This window comes from Chroicocephalus ridibundus, chromosome 22 (assembly GCF_963924245.1).
Source record: "Chroicocephalus ridibundus chromosome 22, bChrRid1.1, whole genome shotgun sequence".
Lineage (NCBI taxonomy): Eukaryota > Metazoa > Chordata > Aves > Charadriiformes > Laridae > Chroicocephalus > Chroicocephalus ridibundus.
Window position 1 is genome coordinate 3,268,241 of NC_086305.1, and position 17,344 is coordinate 3,285,584.

General features: G+C 67.0%; 2 protein-coding genes across 2 annotated transcripts; one reads left to right on the forward strand and one right to left on the reverse strand.

Moving 5' to 3' along the window:
- Positions 1 to 768: 768 nt before the first annotated feature.
- On the forward strand, positions 769 to 12,831 carry JAK3 (Janus kinase 3). Its single transcript, XM_063357931.1, has 25 exons — positions 769 to 1,065; positions 1,800 to 1,906; positions 2,324 to 2,536; positions 2,648 to 2,771; positions 2,903 to 3,014; positions 3,647 to 3,792; positions 3,877 to 4,159; positions 4,253 to 4,375; positions 4,472 to 4,629; positions 4,888 to 4,999; positions 5,274 to 5,460; positions 6,360 to 6,481; positions 6,576 to 6,707; positions 6,818 to 6,902; positions 7,003 to 7,136; positions 8,000 to 8,138; positions 8,237 to 8,388; positions 10,609 to 10,759; positions 10,854 to 10,993; positions 11,289 to 11,478; positions 11,558 to 11,682; positions 11,854 to 12,026; positions 12,107 to 12,224; positions 12,355 to 12,465; positions 12,550 to 12,831. Exons 3-25 carry the CDS (start codon positions 2,332 to 2,334, stop codon positions 12,664 to 12,666), a joined length of 3,339 nt encoding a protein of 1,112 aa, XP_063214001.1. The 5' UTR covers positions 769 to 1,065; positions 1,800 to 1,906; positions 2,324 to 2,331; the 3' UTR covers positions 12,667 to 12,831.
- Positions 12,832 to 13,091: 260 nt separating this feature from the next.
- Positions 13,092 to 15,937, reverse strand: LOC134526380 (N-acetyllactosaminide beta-1,3-N-acetylglucosaminyltransferase 3-like). The gene is made up of 2 exons (XM_063358210.1): positions 15,882 to 15,937; positions 13,092 to 15,145 (listed from the first exon to the last, which is right to left on the reverse strand). The coding sequence occupies exons 1-2, from the start codon at positions 15,906 to 15,908 to the stop codon at positions 14,015 to 14,017; spliced, it is 1,158 nt and encodes a 385-aa protein (XP_063214280.1). The 5' UTR covers positions 15,909 to 15,937; the 3' UTR covers positions 13,092 to 14,014.
- Between the last annotated feature and the right edge of the window lie 1,407 nt (positions 15,938 to 17,344).

Below are 17,344 nucleotides of genomic sequence, written 5' to 3' on the forward strand. Positions count from 1 at the left end.
CCTGTCCCATCCCATTACGTCCCTGTCCCACCTCTCTCCCATCCCATCCCGTCCCGGTCCCATCCCGTCCCGGTCCCATCCCTGACCCATTCCTGTCCTGTCCCATCCCATCCCTTCCCATCCTGTCCCATCCTTGTCCCGACCCTGTCCCGTCCCTGTCCCATCCCTGTCCCGACACTGTCCCATCCATCCCTATCCCGTCCCTGTCCTGACACTGTGCCCATCCGTCCCTGTCCCATCCCTGTCCCTGTCCCATCCCGTCCCTATCCCGTCCTTGTCCCTGTCCCTGTCCTGTCCCGGGGCAGGTCAGTGCCCGGCGTTCGGCCGCGCAGGGCCAAGCCCGCGTTCCAAGAGGGACAGCCCGAGCTCAGCAAGAAAATTCCCCCCGGTACCTCCCGGCTGGGGGCTGGCAGGCAGAGCAGAGCAGAGCAGAGCAGCAGCGCCCGGTCCCGCAGCCCCGCGGCGCACCCGGCACCGGCTCCGGGGACGCGGCGGCACCCGAAGGACACGGCCGGGAGGGAGCGACCCCCCCCCCCCGCCCCGACCCCGGCCATCCCCAACAAGGACGGGCAGAGCCGCCGCCGGAGCCCGGTTTATCTCCAGCCGAGGGGACAAAACAAATCCAAACTAAACCTTTACCCAGAAAAAAAAAAAGGCAGCTGGTTCGCGGGCAGCCCGGCGAGGACGCGGTGCTGGAGGCGGAGAGCGGGGCAGCGCACCGGGGATGGAGCGGGGGGGTTCCCGGGGCGGGGCGGGATGGTCTCCGTGGGGAGCCCGGCCGTGACTGCGACGTCCTCGGTGGAGGCGGCGGACGGGGGAGAGGGGCCGGCCGTGCCTCGGGCTCCTCCAGCCCCCGGGGCGGGCAGCGGGGAGGGACCCTCGGGGGGGAGGACGGAGCCGTCGGGGGCCGCATCCATAACCCCTTCCCTCCCGCACGCCACGGCGGACCCGGGGCCACCTCGAGCGGCGGCACGGCTGTGTGTGTCCCCCCCCTCCCCGTACCCCGGCGGGGGGGACCCCGGGGACGGTGGGACGGCTCCGGCCGCGGGGATACGTGGCACCCAGGTATGGGGCCAGCGCGGCTTCCTTGTTCCCCCGCACAAACGCGGCTTTGTCTCGCCCGCCCAGCCCCCAGACAGGTTTGTCCCACGGGGAATTCTTCAGCCCAGAACCCCGGAGACCAGCCTGGGGTTGGGAGCGGGGACAAGCCCCGACGACGTGGGGACAGAGCCGCCACAGGGGCACCATCCCCACCGAGGTCCTCGGGGTCTGGCTCCAGCCCTGGTGGCCTTGTCCCCAACACCCGTCCCAGAGGACAGAACCCCCTTCCCTGCCTCACCCCCAGCTTCGCCTCCGCAAAGGGAAAAGCAACCGGCGGCGGCTGCTGGGCCCGGCCACATCCGCCAGCGGGTGCGTGCAAGGCTGCACGGCACCGGGGGCCAGGCACGGCGGCCCCAAAGGCACAATGGCACCGGCAGCACCCAGCCCCTCGCCCCCACAGCGTGGGGTGGGACAGGACGGGGCTGGGATGCCCTGGCAGAGCATCGCCCATCCCTGCGGTACCCACCGCACCAGGACCAGCGAGGTCCCCGTGTCCTTTGGGATGCCCAGCACGAAGCAGGATGCCCGGGGCTCCCTACCCCTGCACCCCCCAGCTGGTCCCTGCTACCCCCTGGGGTGTCTCCTCTCTGCCCCCCACCCCGTGCCCCCTCCCTTGCCAGGAAGCCAGCCGCCGCGGAGGCTGCGGGCAGGAAGGAAGTCACTGAGGGGTTTTTTGTGACTCTCTCCTTCGCTTGCAGGCTCCGAGCAGCCGCCTACGCAGCCCAGGAACCCCGACCCAGTGGCACAGCCCTGCCCGGGACCCGCTCCCCAGGGTCGGAGCACACGGGCGCTGGCACGGCAGCAGGTACCGCACCGGCACGGGGGGGGTTTCGCAGGGTCCAACCAGCCCAGGTGGGCACAGGGATGGAGCCGAGTCCTCCAGGCCCACGCCTGGGAGCGATGCAGGGCATGGGCGCACGGCCCTGGGCCGGCTGGCGGGGAGGAGCGGCCATGGGAGGGGCTGGGGAGCGCGGGTGCATCCACATGCCCGGAGAAAGGGCTGTGTGCCTCAGTTTCCCTTTCATCCTTCCCAGGACAGGCTGACCCCAGTCCTGGAGATGCCGCAGGTTCGGCTGCGGGGTTTTACCCTGGGGAGGGGATGACGCCAAGGGAAGTGCGTGGGAAAAGGCACGTGTGGGGCAAGGTCACTGCCATGGTGGGGCTCACACTGAGGGGGACAGTGCCACCAAGAGCCCAGTGCTGAGCCCCCGCATCCTTGCAGCGCCTGCCATGGCCCCCCTGGGCGAGGACACCCCGCTGATCGGGGAGCGCTCCTGCAGCCTCTCCTCCACCGAGACCGGCACCCTCCAGGTGTACCTGTACCACCAGGCCCCGAACCCCCGCAGCCCCCCCGGCACCGCCGCCGGCTTCCTCACCTTCAGTTTTGGCGAGTACACGGCTGAGGAGCTGTGCGTCCGCGCCGCCAAAGCCTGCGGTGAGCATCGTCCCCCGGCACCGGTGGGCACCGGCCATGGGCTCCGTGGTACCGGCTGTCCCCGTCCTCGGCGCTGGGGGGGGGTGTCACTGCACCGTTCTCCGTCCCCAGGCGTGCTGCCTGTCTGCCACCCGCTTTTCGCCCTGGCCACCGAGGATCTCAGCTGCTGGTTCCCCCCCAACCACCTCTTCACCGTCGATGAGTCCCGCAGCCAGGTCGTGGTGTACAGGATCAGGTACAGCCCCCGGGGACGCGGCCAGCCCCAGCCCCAGCCCCAGCCCGGCTCCCTGGGGAGTCTCTGAGGGCTGATAGGGGCTGTGCACTATGGGGGACGTGGCGCTGAGCCCCCTCCGCTCTCCCCATCAGGTTCTTCTTCCCCAACTGGTGCGGGCTGGGACAGTCCCACCGCTTCCAGCTGCTGAACGACCGGGCCAGCCCCGTCCTGGACTACCCCGTCATCGATTACCTTTTTGCCCAGGTGAGCCCTGCCAGGCTGGCATCTCTGTCCCCAACATGGGGGGCCACAGGTGGGGGTCCCGTGTGGCTTCTCGGGTGTGTGGTACGTGTTAACCTCAGTGCAGCGATGCCCTTCACCACCCTGGGCCGTGCCGCCCTCCTCCTCCTCCTCCAGCATCCACTGGCCCCTGGCCACAATGCCTGTGGGATGTGGGTCCTGCTGGCTAGCTTGGCTGGAGCTGCCCGTGGGCATCCCGTGACGGGCGTGGGGCACCCCAGGTTGCCAAGATGGGGGTCTCTGTGTCCCCTGGGTGATGCATGCCCCACAGATGGAGCTGTCTCCGCTGCCCCCCAGGCAGCAGCAGGCAACCAGCACCCGGGGCAGGACGTGACTCCGGTGACTGCGGACACCGGGGCAGGGGACTGGGGCTGGAGCCACCCCACCACCCCACAGCCAGCCCAGCGTGATGGGGGGGTCAGCAGGGGCCACCCTAGAAGCTCCAGTTAGCCGGGGGGGTGCATGGACCGGGGGTCTTGGGGGTGCATCGGGTCTCCTGGCTGCAGCATCCCTGGGCAGGAGATGCACCCGGTGCGGGGAGCGGGGGGCTGGCATGGAGACACCCCCCCCCCAGCCAGCCCCTGCACCCTCCCCAGTCCCGCAGCGATTTCATCGGGGGGCGCGTGGCGGTGGCGCTGAGCCTGCCCACGCAGGAGGAGTGCCTGAGCCTGGCCGTGCTGGACATGCTGCGCATCGCCAAGGAGAAGCGGCAGAGCCCGGACGAGGTCTTCAGCCACGTCAGGTGAGCTGGGGGCCGCGGGGGCCGCCTGGCACCCACGGGGACAGCCCGGCACCCGCCGCTGCCTCACCTCCCCCTCCCCGGCAGCTACAAATCCTGCATCCCCGAGCCGCTGCGGTGCCAGATCCAGCAGCACAGCTTCCTCACCCGCAAGCGCATCCGCCGCCGCTTCAGCAAATCCCTGCGGAAGATCGGGGGCTGCCAGACGGACGGACGCTACCTGAAGCTCAAGTACCTGCTGGACCTGGAGCGGCTGCAGCGGCGCTGGGCGGAGGAGAGCTTCCACGTGCGCTCGCCGGGCTCCGCCGCCGCCATCGCCATCCACGTGGCCGGCGAGAGCGGCGTCTCCTGGAGCTGCGTCGGCTCCGAGGTGAGGGCAGGCGGCTGCGTCGAGGTAGTGGGGTGGTGTCCCATGGCGTGGGGGGGGGGGGGGGTGATGCGTCCCAGTCGTGTCCCCTCGCAGAGCCGCCAGCACTTCTGCGACTTCCCCGACATCGCCGACATCAGCATCAAGCAGGCGAGCCGGGAGGGCAGCCCCGTGGAGAACCGCGTCGTCACCCTCACCAAGACGGACAACAGGGTGCTGGTGAGGCAGGGGGGAGGGCACAGGGGAAGCCCCCGTGGGGCTGGAGGTGGGGGGGTCAATATGGGTCTGACCCCCCCCTCCCTGCCCGGCCCCCAGGAGGTGGAGTTCCCCACGCTGCGGGAAGCCCGCTCCTTCGTGGCTCTCATCGACGGCTACTACCGCCTGACGGCAGATGCCCACCATTACTTCTGCAAGGAGGTGGCCCCCCCCCGGCTCCTGGAGGACGTGGAGAACCAGTGCCACGGGCCCATCAGGTGGGTGCTGGGACCCCTCCCCCCTCCCCCCCCCGCCCCTTGCCACCCCCAACCCACGAGCGATGGGGGAAGAAATCACTTGGGTGGGGGGCGCAAGAGCGGCGGGCACCGGTCCCCATCCTGCTCGCTGGGCAGGTGATGCCCCGGCCACCCCGGTGCCCGCCGGGTGTGGGGACACCGTGGCGGAGGGGTGAGCAACGGGGGGGTCCCTGGCGGGGGGGACCCGCTCTGTGCCCGACCCTGCCCTGCCCTTCGCAGCTCCGAGTTTGCGGTGAACAAGCTGAAGGTGGCGGGGAGCCGGCCGGGGCTGTACCTGCTGCGCCGCAGCCCGCAGGACTTCGACAGCTACCTGCTGACCGTCTGCGCCGAGGTGAGACCGCCACCGCCACTGCCACCGCCACGGGACCGGGGTGCCGGCACCCCCCAGCACCCTGCAGGCTCCCATCCTGGGTGCCGCGGGTGTCACCGGGAGCGGGGAGGGAAACGCGGGGCTGAGAGACCTGCTGCTCGCAGGGACGGTGCCACCAGTGACGGTCCTTTGGGATGGGCACGGCACCGGGGCTGCCACGGGGACGCGCGGGGCAGGAGGGACTCGTTGCGGGGACGGGACCCCGTGCCGCTGAGCCCGGCTCTCACCCCCGCAGACCCGCTCCGGCCAGGATTACAAGCGCTGCCTGATCCGCAGGGACGAGGATGGGAACTTCTGGCTCTCGGGGGTGGCCCGGCGGTTCTGCAGCCTGCGGGAGCTGCTGGGCACCTACGGGCGCCGCGGGCTGCAGGCAGAGGGTGCCCGCATGCGCCTGGCTGCCTGCTGCCCGCCCCTGCCCAAAGGTGACGCCGCCGCGGCGGGGGACGGGAGATGGGGCAGGGCTGCGCGCACCCGCGGCGGCGTGACGTCAGAAAACAGGCTGCGTGACGTCACGGAGCCAGGCGATGTCATCAGAGTGTGGGCTGCGGGACACCCTAGAGGGGGGGCGCTGCGTGAGGTCACCGAGCCAGGCTACGTCACCACAGAGTGGGCTGTGTGACGTCACAAGGCGGGCTGCGTGAGGTCACAGAGCAGGTCGCGTGAGGTCACAGAGCTGGCTGTGTGACATCACGGAGCGGGCTGTGTGACATCACAGAGTGGGCCACGTGAGGTCACAGAGCCAGGCTATGTCATCATAGTGTGGGCTCTGTGACATCACGGAGCGGGCTGTGACATCACGGAGCGGGCTGTGTGACATCACACAGAGGGCTGCATGAGGTCACAGAGCCAGGCTATGTCATCGTAGTGCGGGCTACGTGACATCACGGAGCGGGCTGTGTGACATCACAGAGAGGGCCGCGTGAGGTCACAGAGGCAGGCTATGTCATCGTAGTGTGGGCTATGTGACATCACGGAGCAGGCTGTGTGACATCACAGAGAGGGCCGCGTGAGGTCACAGAGGCAGGCTATGTCATCCTAGTGCGGGCTACGTGACATCACGGAGCGGGCTGTGTGACATCACAGAGAGGGCTGCATGAGGTCAGAGAGCCAGGCTATGTCATCATAGTGTGGGCTACGTGACATCACGGAGCGGGCTGTGTGACATCACAGAGAGGGCCGCGTGAGGTCACAGAGGCAGGCTATGTCATCGTAGTGCGGGCTATGTGACATCACGGAGGGGGCTGTGACATCACAGAGCGGGCTGTGCGAGGTCACAGCGCGCTCCAGCCGCCCCTCACGGCCGTTTCCCCCCCCCTCCCAGATAAGTCCAACCTGCTGATCGTGCGGAGCGGCTGCCCCCGGCCCCCCGGCTCCCCCGCCGCCCCCCGCCGCAGCCTCAACCAGATGACGTTCCACAAGATCGACCCCCAGAGCCTCACGCGGGTACGGGGAGGGGGGTCTGGGGGGGGGGGAGGGGGGGTCTGGGGGGTGCAGGCAGGGCCCCCCCCCGCCCCCAGCATCCCCCCTCCCGCCGCAGGGCGAGAGCCTGGGCCAGGGCTCCTTCACCCAGATCTACAAGGGCGTCAAGCGGGACCAGGAGGAGGACGGGTACTACCAGACCGAGGTGGTGCTCAAGGTCATGGACGGCAGCCACCGCAACTGCTCCGAGGTGAGGCGGGAGCAGCACCCCCCCCCCAACCCGGCACTGAAGAAGGGGGTGTCCCCCCCACTGCTTTCACCCCCCCCCCCCATCCTGAGCCGGACTCTCCCCACTCCCAGTCCTTCCTGGAGGCAGCCAGCATCATGAGCCAGCTCTCCCACAAGCACCTGGTGCTGCTGCACGGCGTCAGCCTCGGGAAGGACAGTGAGTGACCGTCCCCATTTGGGGCACCGCCGCGCTGACGGAGGGCACACGCCGAACCCGCCCCCACTGTGTGTCCTACCCGCCCCCCCCCCCCCGGCAGGTATCATGGTGCAGGAGTACGTCAGGTACGGACCCCTGGACCTCTACCTGAAGAAGAACCAAGGCGAGGGCAAGGTGACCACAAGCTGGAAGCTGCAGGTGGCCAAGCAGCTGGCGTACGCCCTCAACTACCTGGTGAGCCGGCTGCCGGCGCGGCACCGAGCACGGGTGTCCCGTTGTCCGTGTGTCCTGCAGCTCCTCTGTGCCAGCATCCCACAGCTCTCCCATGTCCTCATCCCACGGCTTCCGCGTCCTGCAGCTCCAATGCACCCATGGGCCGTGATTCTTGTGCATTTACATCCTTCAGCACCTGTACATCCCTGTCCCATGGCTCCCACGTGTCCCTGTCCCATGGCCCCCACATGTCCCTGTCCCATGGCCCCCACGCATCCCTGTCCCGTGGTCCCCATGTATCCCAGTTCCATGGCTCCCATGCATCCATGTCCCATGGCCCCCACATGTCCATGTCCCACGGCCCCCACGCATCTCAGTCCCATGGCTCCCACGCATCCCAGTCCCATGTCGCCCATGCATCCAAGTCCCATGGCTCCCACGTGTCCATGTCCCACAGCCCCCACTCATCCACATCCCCATGGCCCCCACGCATCCCTGTCCCATGGCTCCCATGCATCCCAGTCCCATGGCTCCCACATGTCCATGTCCCACAGCCCCCACTCGTCTGCATCCCCATGGCTCCCACGCATCCCAGTCCCATGTCGCCCATGCATCCCAGACCCATGGCTCCCCCATGTCCATGTCCCACAGCCCCCACTCATCCACATCCCCATGGCCCCCACGCATCCCTGTCCCATGGCCCCCATGGATCCCTGTCCCATGGCTCCCACGTGTCCATGCCCCATGGCTCCCACTCATCTGCATCCCCATGGCTCCCATGTCTCCATGTCCCACAGCCCCGCGGCACCGGCTCAGCCCCCTGCATGGAGCTGCCCCACGGGCCGGGGCTGCGCTGAGGGTGCTGGTCCCTCTCCCCTCCCCAGGAGGACAAGAAAATCACCCACGGCAACGTCTCCGCTAAGAAGGTGCTGCTGACCCGGGAGGGGGACGCAGCCAGCGGCAGCCCCCCCTTCATCAAGCTCAACGACCCCGGAGTCAGTGTCTCTGTCCTGGCCAAGGAGAGTAAGTGCCAGGACTGACCCAAGGTGTCGAGGGAAGGGGGGGGGGGTGGCAGGGCCCCCCCCGGTGGGTGCTGATAGGGGCCCTCCCCGTCTCCCCAGTGCTGGTGGAGCGCATCCCCTGGGTGGCCCCCGAGTGCCTCAGTGACCCCAAGAGCCTGGCGCTGCCGGCCGACAAGTGGAGCTTCGGGGCGACCCTCTGGGAGATCTTCAGTGGTGGCAACATGCCCGTCAGCCTGCTGGAGCCCCAGAAGGTGAGGCTGCCCCGGCCCGCTGCATCCCGACCCTCCTGCCCCATCCCACTGTATCCCAACCCTCCTGCTCTCTCCCACTGCATCCCAGCCCTCCTGCCCTCTCCATCCTGCCCCATCCCACTGTATCCCAACCCTCCTGCTCTCTCCCACTGCATCCCGACCCTCCTGCCCCATCCCACTGTATCCCAACCCTCCTGCTCTCTCCCACTGCATCCCAGCCCTCCTGCCCTCTCCATCCTGCCCCATCCCACTGTATCCCAACCCTCCTGCTCTCTCCCACCGCATCCCGACCCTCCTGCCCCAACCCACTGCATCCTGACCCTCCTGCCCTCTCCATGCTGCCCCATCCCCCTGCATCCCAACCCTCCTGCTCTCTCCCACTGCACCCCGAGCCTCCTTGCCCTCTCCATCCTGCCCCATCCCACAGTACCCCAACCCTCCTGCTCTCTCCCACTGCATCCTGACCCTCCTGTCCCATCCCGCTGCATCCCAACCCTCCTACCCTCTCCATCCTGCCCCATCCCACTGTATCCCAACCCTCCTGCTCTCTCCCACTGCATCCTGACCCTCCTGTCCCATCCCGCTGCATCCCAACCCTCCTACCCTCTCCATCCTGCCCCATCCCACTGTATCCCAACCCTCCTGCTCTCTCCCACTGCATCCTGACCCTCCTGTCCCATCCCGCTGCATCCCAACCCTCCTACCCTCTCCATCCTGCCCCATCCCACTGTATCCCAACCCTCCTGCTCTCTCCCACTGCATCCCAACCGTCCTGTCCCATGCCGCTGCATCCCGACCCTCCTGCTCTCTCCCACTGCATCCTGAGCCTCCTGCCCTCTCCATCCTGCCCCATCCCACTGCATCCCAACCCTCCTGCTCTCTCCCGCTGCATCCCGAGCCTCCTGTCCCATCCCGCTGCATCCCGACCCTCCTACCCTCTCCATCCTGCCCCATCCCACTGCACCCTCACCCTCTTGCTCTCTCCCACTGCATCTCAACCGTCCTGTCCCATCCCGCTGCATCCCGACCCTCCTGCTCTCTCCCACTGCACCCCGAGCCTCCTTGCCCTCTCCATCCTGCCCCATCCCACTGCATCCCAACCCTCCTGCTCTCTCCCACTGCATCCTGACCCTCCTGTCCCATCCCGCTGCATCCCAACCCTCCTACCCTCTCCATCCTGCCCCATCCCACTGTATCCCAACCCTCCTGCTCTCTCCCACTGCATCCCAACCGTCCTGTCCCATGCCGCTGCATCCCGACCCTCCTGCTCTCTCCCACTGCATCCCGAGCCTCCTGCCCTCTCCATCCTGCCCCATCCCACTGCATCCCAACCCTCCTGCTCTCTCCCACTGCATCCTGACCCTCCTGTCCCATCCCGCTGCATCCCAACCCTCCTACCCTCCCCATCCTGCCCCATCCCACTGTATCCCAACCCTCCTGCTCTCTCCCACTGCATCCCAACCGTCCTGCTCTCTCCCGCTGCATCCCGAGCCTTCTGTCCCATCCCGCTGCATCCCAACCCTCCTGCCCTCTCCATCCTGTCCCATTCCGCTGCATCCCGACCCTCCTGCCCTCTCCATCCTGCCCCATCCCACTGCATCCCAACCCTTCTGCTTTCTCCCCCTGCATCCCAGCCCTCCTGCTCTCTCCCACTGCATCCCAAGCCTCCTTGCCCTCTCCATCCTGCCCCATCCCACTGCATCCCAACCCTCCTGCTCTCTCCCACTGCATCCCGAGCCTCCTGTCCCATCCCGCTGCATCCCGACCCTCCTGCCGCATCCCCCTGCACCCCAATCCTCCTGCCCTCTCCCTCCTGCCCCATCCCGCTGCCCCTGGGCTCTGCTCACTCACCCACTGCCCGGAGAAGACCACGTGCTGCTCATCCCACCCTGGGATTTCTCTGCCGGCCAGAGGCTCCGGTGACCCAGGGACAGCACCGGGGGGAGATGGGCACCCATGGCACCCTGAGATGGGGGTCTCGCAGGGCCCCGGAGCCCCACAGCCTCGGTGTGTGACGGTGGGGGCCACCAGGTCCAGCCCTACAGGGACTGGCAATAACCAACCCCCCCCCCAAATTAACCTCCTGCAGCCTTTGGGTGATGCTCAGGGCTGGTGAGGAGCATGGGGGCTGTTCGGGGGCTGCTTGGGGCAGGGGGGAGGGGGTGACACAGAGCCGGGCACCCCGCAGCCAGCCCCCAGCACCCTCTCCCACCCCGGCAGAAGCTGGATTTCTACCGGAGCAGCCTCCAGCTCCCTGCGCCCAAGTGGACGGAGCTGGCCACGCTCATCGCGCAGTGCATGGACTACCAGCCCGGCCGCCGGCCCTGCTTCCGTGCCCTCATCCGGGACCTCAACAGCCTCATCACCTCGGGTGAGCCCCGGGATTGGAGGGCGGGGTGGGGGGCGAACAGGCTCTGGACCCCCCCCGCCCCCCCAACAGTGCCCTCACGGCCCACCTTCCCCAGATTACGAGCTGCTCTCGGACCTGTCACCCACCGACGTGACGCTGCGGGACAGTTTCTGGGGGTACGAGCCCCTCGCCACGTGCCAGGACCCCGCGCACTTCGAGGAGCGGCACCTCAAGTACATCTCGCTGCTGGGCAAGGTAAGGCGGTGGGGGGGGGGGGTGGGCACAGACAGAGGGGGCCCCATCCCATGCACGACTTGGCGCACGAGTTTCTTCTAACGCCCCCTCCTTACCCCCGTTCGGGGCATGAAACATCCCCTACTCGCGAGGTGGGGGGGATGCTTTGCTCCATAAAGCTGAGAGATGCTGGGCTTGTGGGGGGGATCTGGGGGAGGACCATGTGTGGGGAACGTGGTGGGGGTCTCTGGCCCCCCCCACACACACACAGAGCGCCCCATCACCCCGCGTCCCCCTCCCGCCTCTCCCCGGCCAGGGCAATTTTGGGAGCGTGGAGCTGTGCCGCTACGACCCGCTGGGCGACAGCACGGGGGAGCTGGTGGCGGTGAAGAAGCTGCAGCAGGATACGGCCAAGGAGCTGCGGGATTTCGAGAGGGAGATCCACATCCTGCACTCGCTCCAGCACGATTTCATCGTCCAGTACCGGGGCGTGTGTTACAGCCGGGGTGAGCAGGGCAGGGGGCAGGGAGCGGGAAGGGATGCTCTGCCCGCATCCCGGCCGGCAGGTGACGGACGTGTGCGCAGGGCGGCGCGGGCTACGGCTGGTGATGGAGTACTTGCCCAACGGCTGCCTGCGGGACTACCTGCAGAAGAACCAGCCCCGCCTGGACCACAGGACCCTGCTCCTCTACGCCTGGCAGATCTGCAAGGTGGGACGGCCGGGGGAAGGTGGCAAAGGGGGTCCTGTCCTCCTCTGGTGGGGGGGATGGATGGGGACGGAGCAATGCCATGGCTCACCCAGGGGGTCGCGGTCCGGGAAGGGGTGAGCCCTGGGGATGCTGCCGAGTCCCAGCCCCAGCCAGCGGCTGCATCCTGCGCAGGGCATGGAGTACCTGGGGTCGCAGCGCTGCGTGCACCGGGACCTGGCCAGCAGGAACATCCTGGTGGAGAGCGAGACCCACGTCAAGATCGGGGATTTCGGGCTGGCCAAGCTGCTGCCGCAGGACAAGGACTATTACGTGGTGCGGGAACCCGGCCAGAGCCCCGTCTTCTGGTGAGGACGGGACGGGGAGGGGGGTGACATGGGGCTGCCGGCCCGGCTGGATCCGGTGCTCAGCATCCTCCCGCCGGCAGGTACGCGCCCGAATCCCTGGCAGACAACATCTTCTCCCGGGCATCCGATGTCTGGAGCTTCGGGGTCCTCCTCTACGAGCTCTTCACCTACAGCAACAAGAGCAAGAGCCCCTCGGAGGTGAGACCCCCCCGCCCTGTTCCCAGGGCTGGGGTCCCGCTGCCCCCACTCTGAACCCGTTACCTTCAGGATGAGCCCCCCCCATCCGGCCACGGTGGTCCCCTGCTGATGGCCGTCCCCGTGCCCTCAGGAGTTCCTCCGCATGATGGGCACCGAGAAGACGACGCAGATCATCTGCCACTTGCTGGAGCTCCTCAAGGACAACCGGCGTCTCCCGGCGCCATTCGGCTGCCCCGTGGAGGTGAGAGGGGGGAGTCTCGGAGCGGGGCGGGGGTGCCCTGGGGGGCCACCCTGTTCCCCTGACGGCCCTGTCCCTTGTCCCCAGGTCTACATGCTGATGCTGAGCTGCTGGGTTTTCACCCCCGGGGCCAGACCCACCTTCGGGGAGCTGGCCCCCAAGATCGAGGCGCTGCGGGACAGCCGGAGCAAAGCCCGTGGGTAGCCCCCCCCCCGCCCCCCATGGCAGGGACCCCGAGCACCCCCCTCCCTCCCCAGCATCAGGCGGTGACGGAGGGACACATGGCCGTGGCGATGCTTCGATGTGCTTTAACAGCTGCAGGGCCAGCGGAGGGACCCCCATCGCCCCCTCCATGCCGGGCAGCCCTGCTTCCCCCCCTCCCCGCAGCAGGCAGACCCCCCCCCCCCTCCGCACCCTGCCACCAGTCTTTTACCCTCCCTTTCTGCCTGTCGTTGCCCCCACCACGGCAGGATTTGGCAGGTTTCTAGTAAAATTTGGTAAATTTGCCATCAGGGCTGAGGCGAGAGGGGGGATGCACAGGGAGGGGGGGACGCGGGGATCGGGTCGCTGTGGAGCTACGGGGAGGGGGGGTGAGGGTGCCCACAGGACATCCCAGCGTGGGGGTCCTGGGCTTGACACTCACCGCAGCCTTTCCCGGGGCGGGGATGGGGGGGGGCTCTGGCTGCAGCGGGTGCCCCCACCCGAGGGTGTGGATGAACCCGTGTGCCCGTACGGCCGCTGCAGCGGCTCTGCCGCGACGGCTGCCAGCACCCAAGCATGGCACCCCGAGGCTCGGGGTGGGGTGGGGGGTGGCACCTGTGGCCACGGCCCCGTCCCAGTGGGTTTTGCTCCTCACCCCCTGTGTACGTCCCCCTCCCACGGCCCTGAGCCCGGCACACGCATGTGACACCGTCCCTTCCCGGCACCGAGCATCCCACCGGCACCGAGCATCCCACCAGCACTGAGCATCCCACCGGCACCGAGCATCCCACCGGGGCCGGGGCTGCCTCCGCCGAGGGTCATCGCCGACCTCGCAGAGACCAGCGCAGCCCGTCCCGTCCCACCCCCGGCCCCAACCCGCTCGGGGACCTCGGGGGCTCTGCAGAGAGACCCCCGGGGCAGGGCTCTCACTGGGGGCAAACACCCGCCCCTTGCTCCCCCCCTCAGCCCTGCTCCCCCCGTCCTCCCTGCACCCCCCGTCCCCCAGTAAGGTTCCAGACCCCACGTCCTCATTAACAACACAGGTTCATTTATTCTCCCTGCCCAAGTGCCTCAGGGCTCCCCTGGCCACGGGAGGGCAGATTCGGGGCAAAAACCAGGCAAAAAGGGGCCAGGGGCAGGTTGGGCGTGGGGTGACGCTCCGCGGTCCCCGGGTGGGAGCCAGGGCTCAACACGGCGCTGCCCTCCCGGCAGACGCGCGGTGGGGACGGGGCTCAGCCCCGGGGACCCTGGCAGCGCGGCAGCAGCAGCATCTACGGGGGCTCCGGGGAGAGCCACAGCCCTGGGGGGTGCACCGGCGCTTCGTCCCGGCTCTCGGTCCTCCTCGGCTGCCCTAGAAGACGCTCACCTTCTTGCTGCAGTTGAGTTGGGGCTCATGGATGGCCTGCCACATCGCCGCCGTCTCGTAGGGCACGAAGCGGTGCACCAGCAGCAGCTCCCGGTAGTAGCAGGGATCGAAGGGGTCGGTGTTGGCCGGTACCCCCACGCCCATGGTCCGGATGGCGGTGTGGGAAGCGGGCAGGAGCCCTGCCTTCTGCAAGCACATGCCCAGGTAGACGTCGTCAATGGGGAAGAGCTTGACGTCCCGCGATTCCCGGGCGATGACGCGGGCGGTGAAGCCGGACATGAGCATCCCGCCGCCGCCGCAGTAGGGCGGGTAGTAGTTGGAGGCCATGAGCTGCGTGGGCACGAAGTACTTGCTGCGCTGAAAACGGACGGGTGTGTTATTGATGAAGAGCTGCCCCACCATGAGATGCTGCTCCTCGCTGCTGCCCTGGGTGGACATCGCAAAGTGGATGACGTTGTCCGTGTTGACGAAGACGTCGTCGTCCCCGTTGAAGATGAAGCGGACGCCGGGGCAGTGCTCCTCCAGCCAGGAGTGGAAGAGAACCTGCTTCAGCGTCAGGTTGAAGAAGGTGTCCTTGAAGTCCCACTGCAGCATGTCCCCGTGCTCCTCCTGCTCCAGCCGCAGCAGCCAGTTGAGCTTCTTGGCATCCCGGGCGATGGTGGTCACCCCCACGAGGAAAACCCGGCGGATTAAGGCTCCTTCGAAGGTCCTCTCCTGCCCCCAGGTCCTGCGGATCACCTCCCGCCGCTCGTAGTTCATCGGCGATGACTTGATGGCCAAGAGGAGGAAGACGTCGGGGGACCCATCGGGCCCCCCACACTTGTCGGGGACGCCCAGCAGCTCCGGGAAGAACCGGCAGTGCTGGTACCGCATGAAGTCCTGCACGTGGCCGGGCAGTTTGGCGAAGCCGTCGATCTTGTGCATCGAGGTGTTGGCCACGCAGGGGGCAGGGGTTGGCGGGGGGAGCCTGGGGGCTGCCTGGGGGCTGGGGGGGTTGCTACGCTTGGGGGTCATGCTGAGCCACAGCCCATCATCGCGGTAGAACAGGTAGAGCCCCAGGAGCCCCATGGCAACCAGACCCCACAGCTCCAGCCTGTAGCACCACAGGGACGTGCTCTGCAAGAGATGGGGAGAGGGATGCGGCACCGGCCACCCCCGCAGCCCCCGGGCACCCGCACCCGGAGAGATGCCCCAGGCAAGGGCACAGCATCCGTCCCTGCGGAGCTGGACCACGGAGATGCCAGCACGGGAAGGGGAGAAGGGAGATTTCCCGGTGCCAGAGGGTCACACCATGCCACAGGCACCCAGAAAGGTGTCCGCTGCCACGCAGGGAGAGCCCAGGCTGGGCAGGGCACCCTTAGGGGCAGGGCAGAGCCCGAGTCCTCCGGCTGCACCAGGAAACGTGCAGCAGATCCGAAAAGAGCAATAAACCCCTAGTTCCGGGATGGGGCTGTTCTCCTTTGGGAAAGCAAACACAGGGTACAGCCCCGAAACCTGGGGGAGGGCCAGCAAGGGCGCGCAGCCCCCCAGGACCCGCTGGCACGGGGAGCTAGAGCCAGCTCAAGGCGTAGGGTGGAGGTGACGGGGTGGTCCCGGGTGCCAGGAGCCCACCCGGGTTTGCTGCCATCAGCCTTCGCCTTCAAAGAGAAAGCTCCGGGACAGGGGTTCCTCCGGGAACCTCGGCAAGAGCCCAGTTGCCGCTTGCCCACAGGCACCGCACAGAGCCCGGCCAGCCGGGGACGGATCCAGCCAGCCCCTGCCCGAGGTGGTGGCCCCATCCCGGAGCACCAGCTCAGACCCCGTTGTACCACAAAGGGCCATAAGACACCCCCACCCTCCAACGCCCCGGTACCTTGTCACGGCGCCAGCTCAGCGCCATCTTCACGCCGCACCTGTCCCCGCGCCGGGAGTGCCACGACCCCAGTGGCACAGGATTGACGCGGTGGGATGACTCACGTAGCTGTAGTGCTGCCAGGGATGCCTATAGGCTCTTCAGGAAGGATAGGTGAGCAAGGCGAGGCGGGGGTGTGGCCCTGTATATTAAGGAGTGCTATGAATGCTTTGAGCTTAACGATGGTGCTAATGAGACTGAGCGTTTCTGGGTAAGAATCAGGGCAGGGCTAACAAGGCGGATATCGTAGTAGCAGTCTGTTATAGACCGCCCAACCAGGATGAGGAGGCAGATGAAATATTCTGGGCGAAGTCTCAAGATCGCGAGCTCTTGTCCTTGTGGGGGACTTCAATTTGCCGGACATCTGCTGGGAATACAATACAGCAGGGAGGGAAGAGTCTAGAAGGTTCCTGGAATGTGCTGGGGGTAACTTCTTGACCCAGCTGGTGAGAGAGCCAACAAGGGAAGGTGCCCTGCTGGATCTGTGGTTTGTAAACAGGGAAGGTCTTGTGGGGGATGTGAAGGTTGGAGGCTGTCTCGGGAACAGTGACCATGAAATGATAAGAGTTTTCGATTCTGCGAGAAGCAAGGAGAGGGGTCAGCAGAACTGCTACCTTGGACTTCCGGAGGGCGGACTTTGGGCTTTTCAGGAGCCTGGTTGACAAAGTCCCCTGGGAGGCAGTCCTCCAGGGCAAAGGAGCCCAGGAAGCCTGGGTGATTTTCAAGAAGGAAGTCTTAAAAAGAGGATCTATGGCCTCTGGAAGGAAGGGCAGGCCACTCAAGACGACTACAAAGAGGTAGTTAAGCTATGTAGGGAAAAAATCAGGAGGGCCAAAGCCCAGCTAGAGCTAAACCTGGCTTCTGTTGTCAAGGACAACAAAAAAAGTTTCTATAAATATATTAGCAATAAGAAGAGGACTAAGGATTATCTCTGTCCTCTAGTAGATGGGGCCGGCAACATAGTGACCAAGGATGAGGAAAAGGCTGAGGTACTTAATGCCGTCTTTGCCTCAGTCTTCAGCAGTAGGACCAGTTGTTCCCTGAGCACCCAGACCCCTGAGCTAGAAGACAGGGATGGGGAGCAGAATGAAGCCCCTCTAATCCAAAGGGAAATGGTGAGGGACCTGCTTCAGCACCTGGAGGTGAACAAATCTATGGGGCCGGATGGGATCCACCCAAGGGTATTGAAAGAGCTGGCGGAGGTGCTCGCCAGGCCACTTGGTATCATTTATGAGCAGTCCTGGACAACCGGGGAGGTCCCAGCTGACTGGAGGTTGGCAAATGTGACACCCATCCCCAAGAAGGGCCGGAAGGAGGATCCAGGGAACTACAGGCCAGTGAGTCTGACCTCGGTGCCTGGGAAGGGGAGGCCTCTACCTTCGGGGAGCTGGCCCCCAAGATCGAGGCGCTGCGGGACAGCCGGA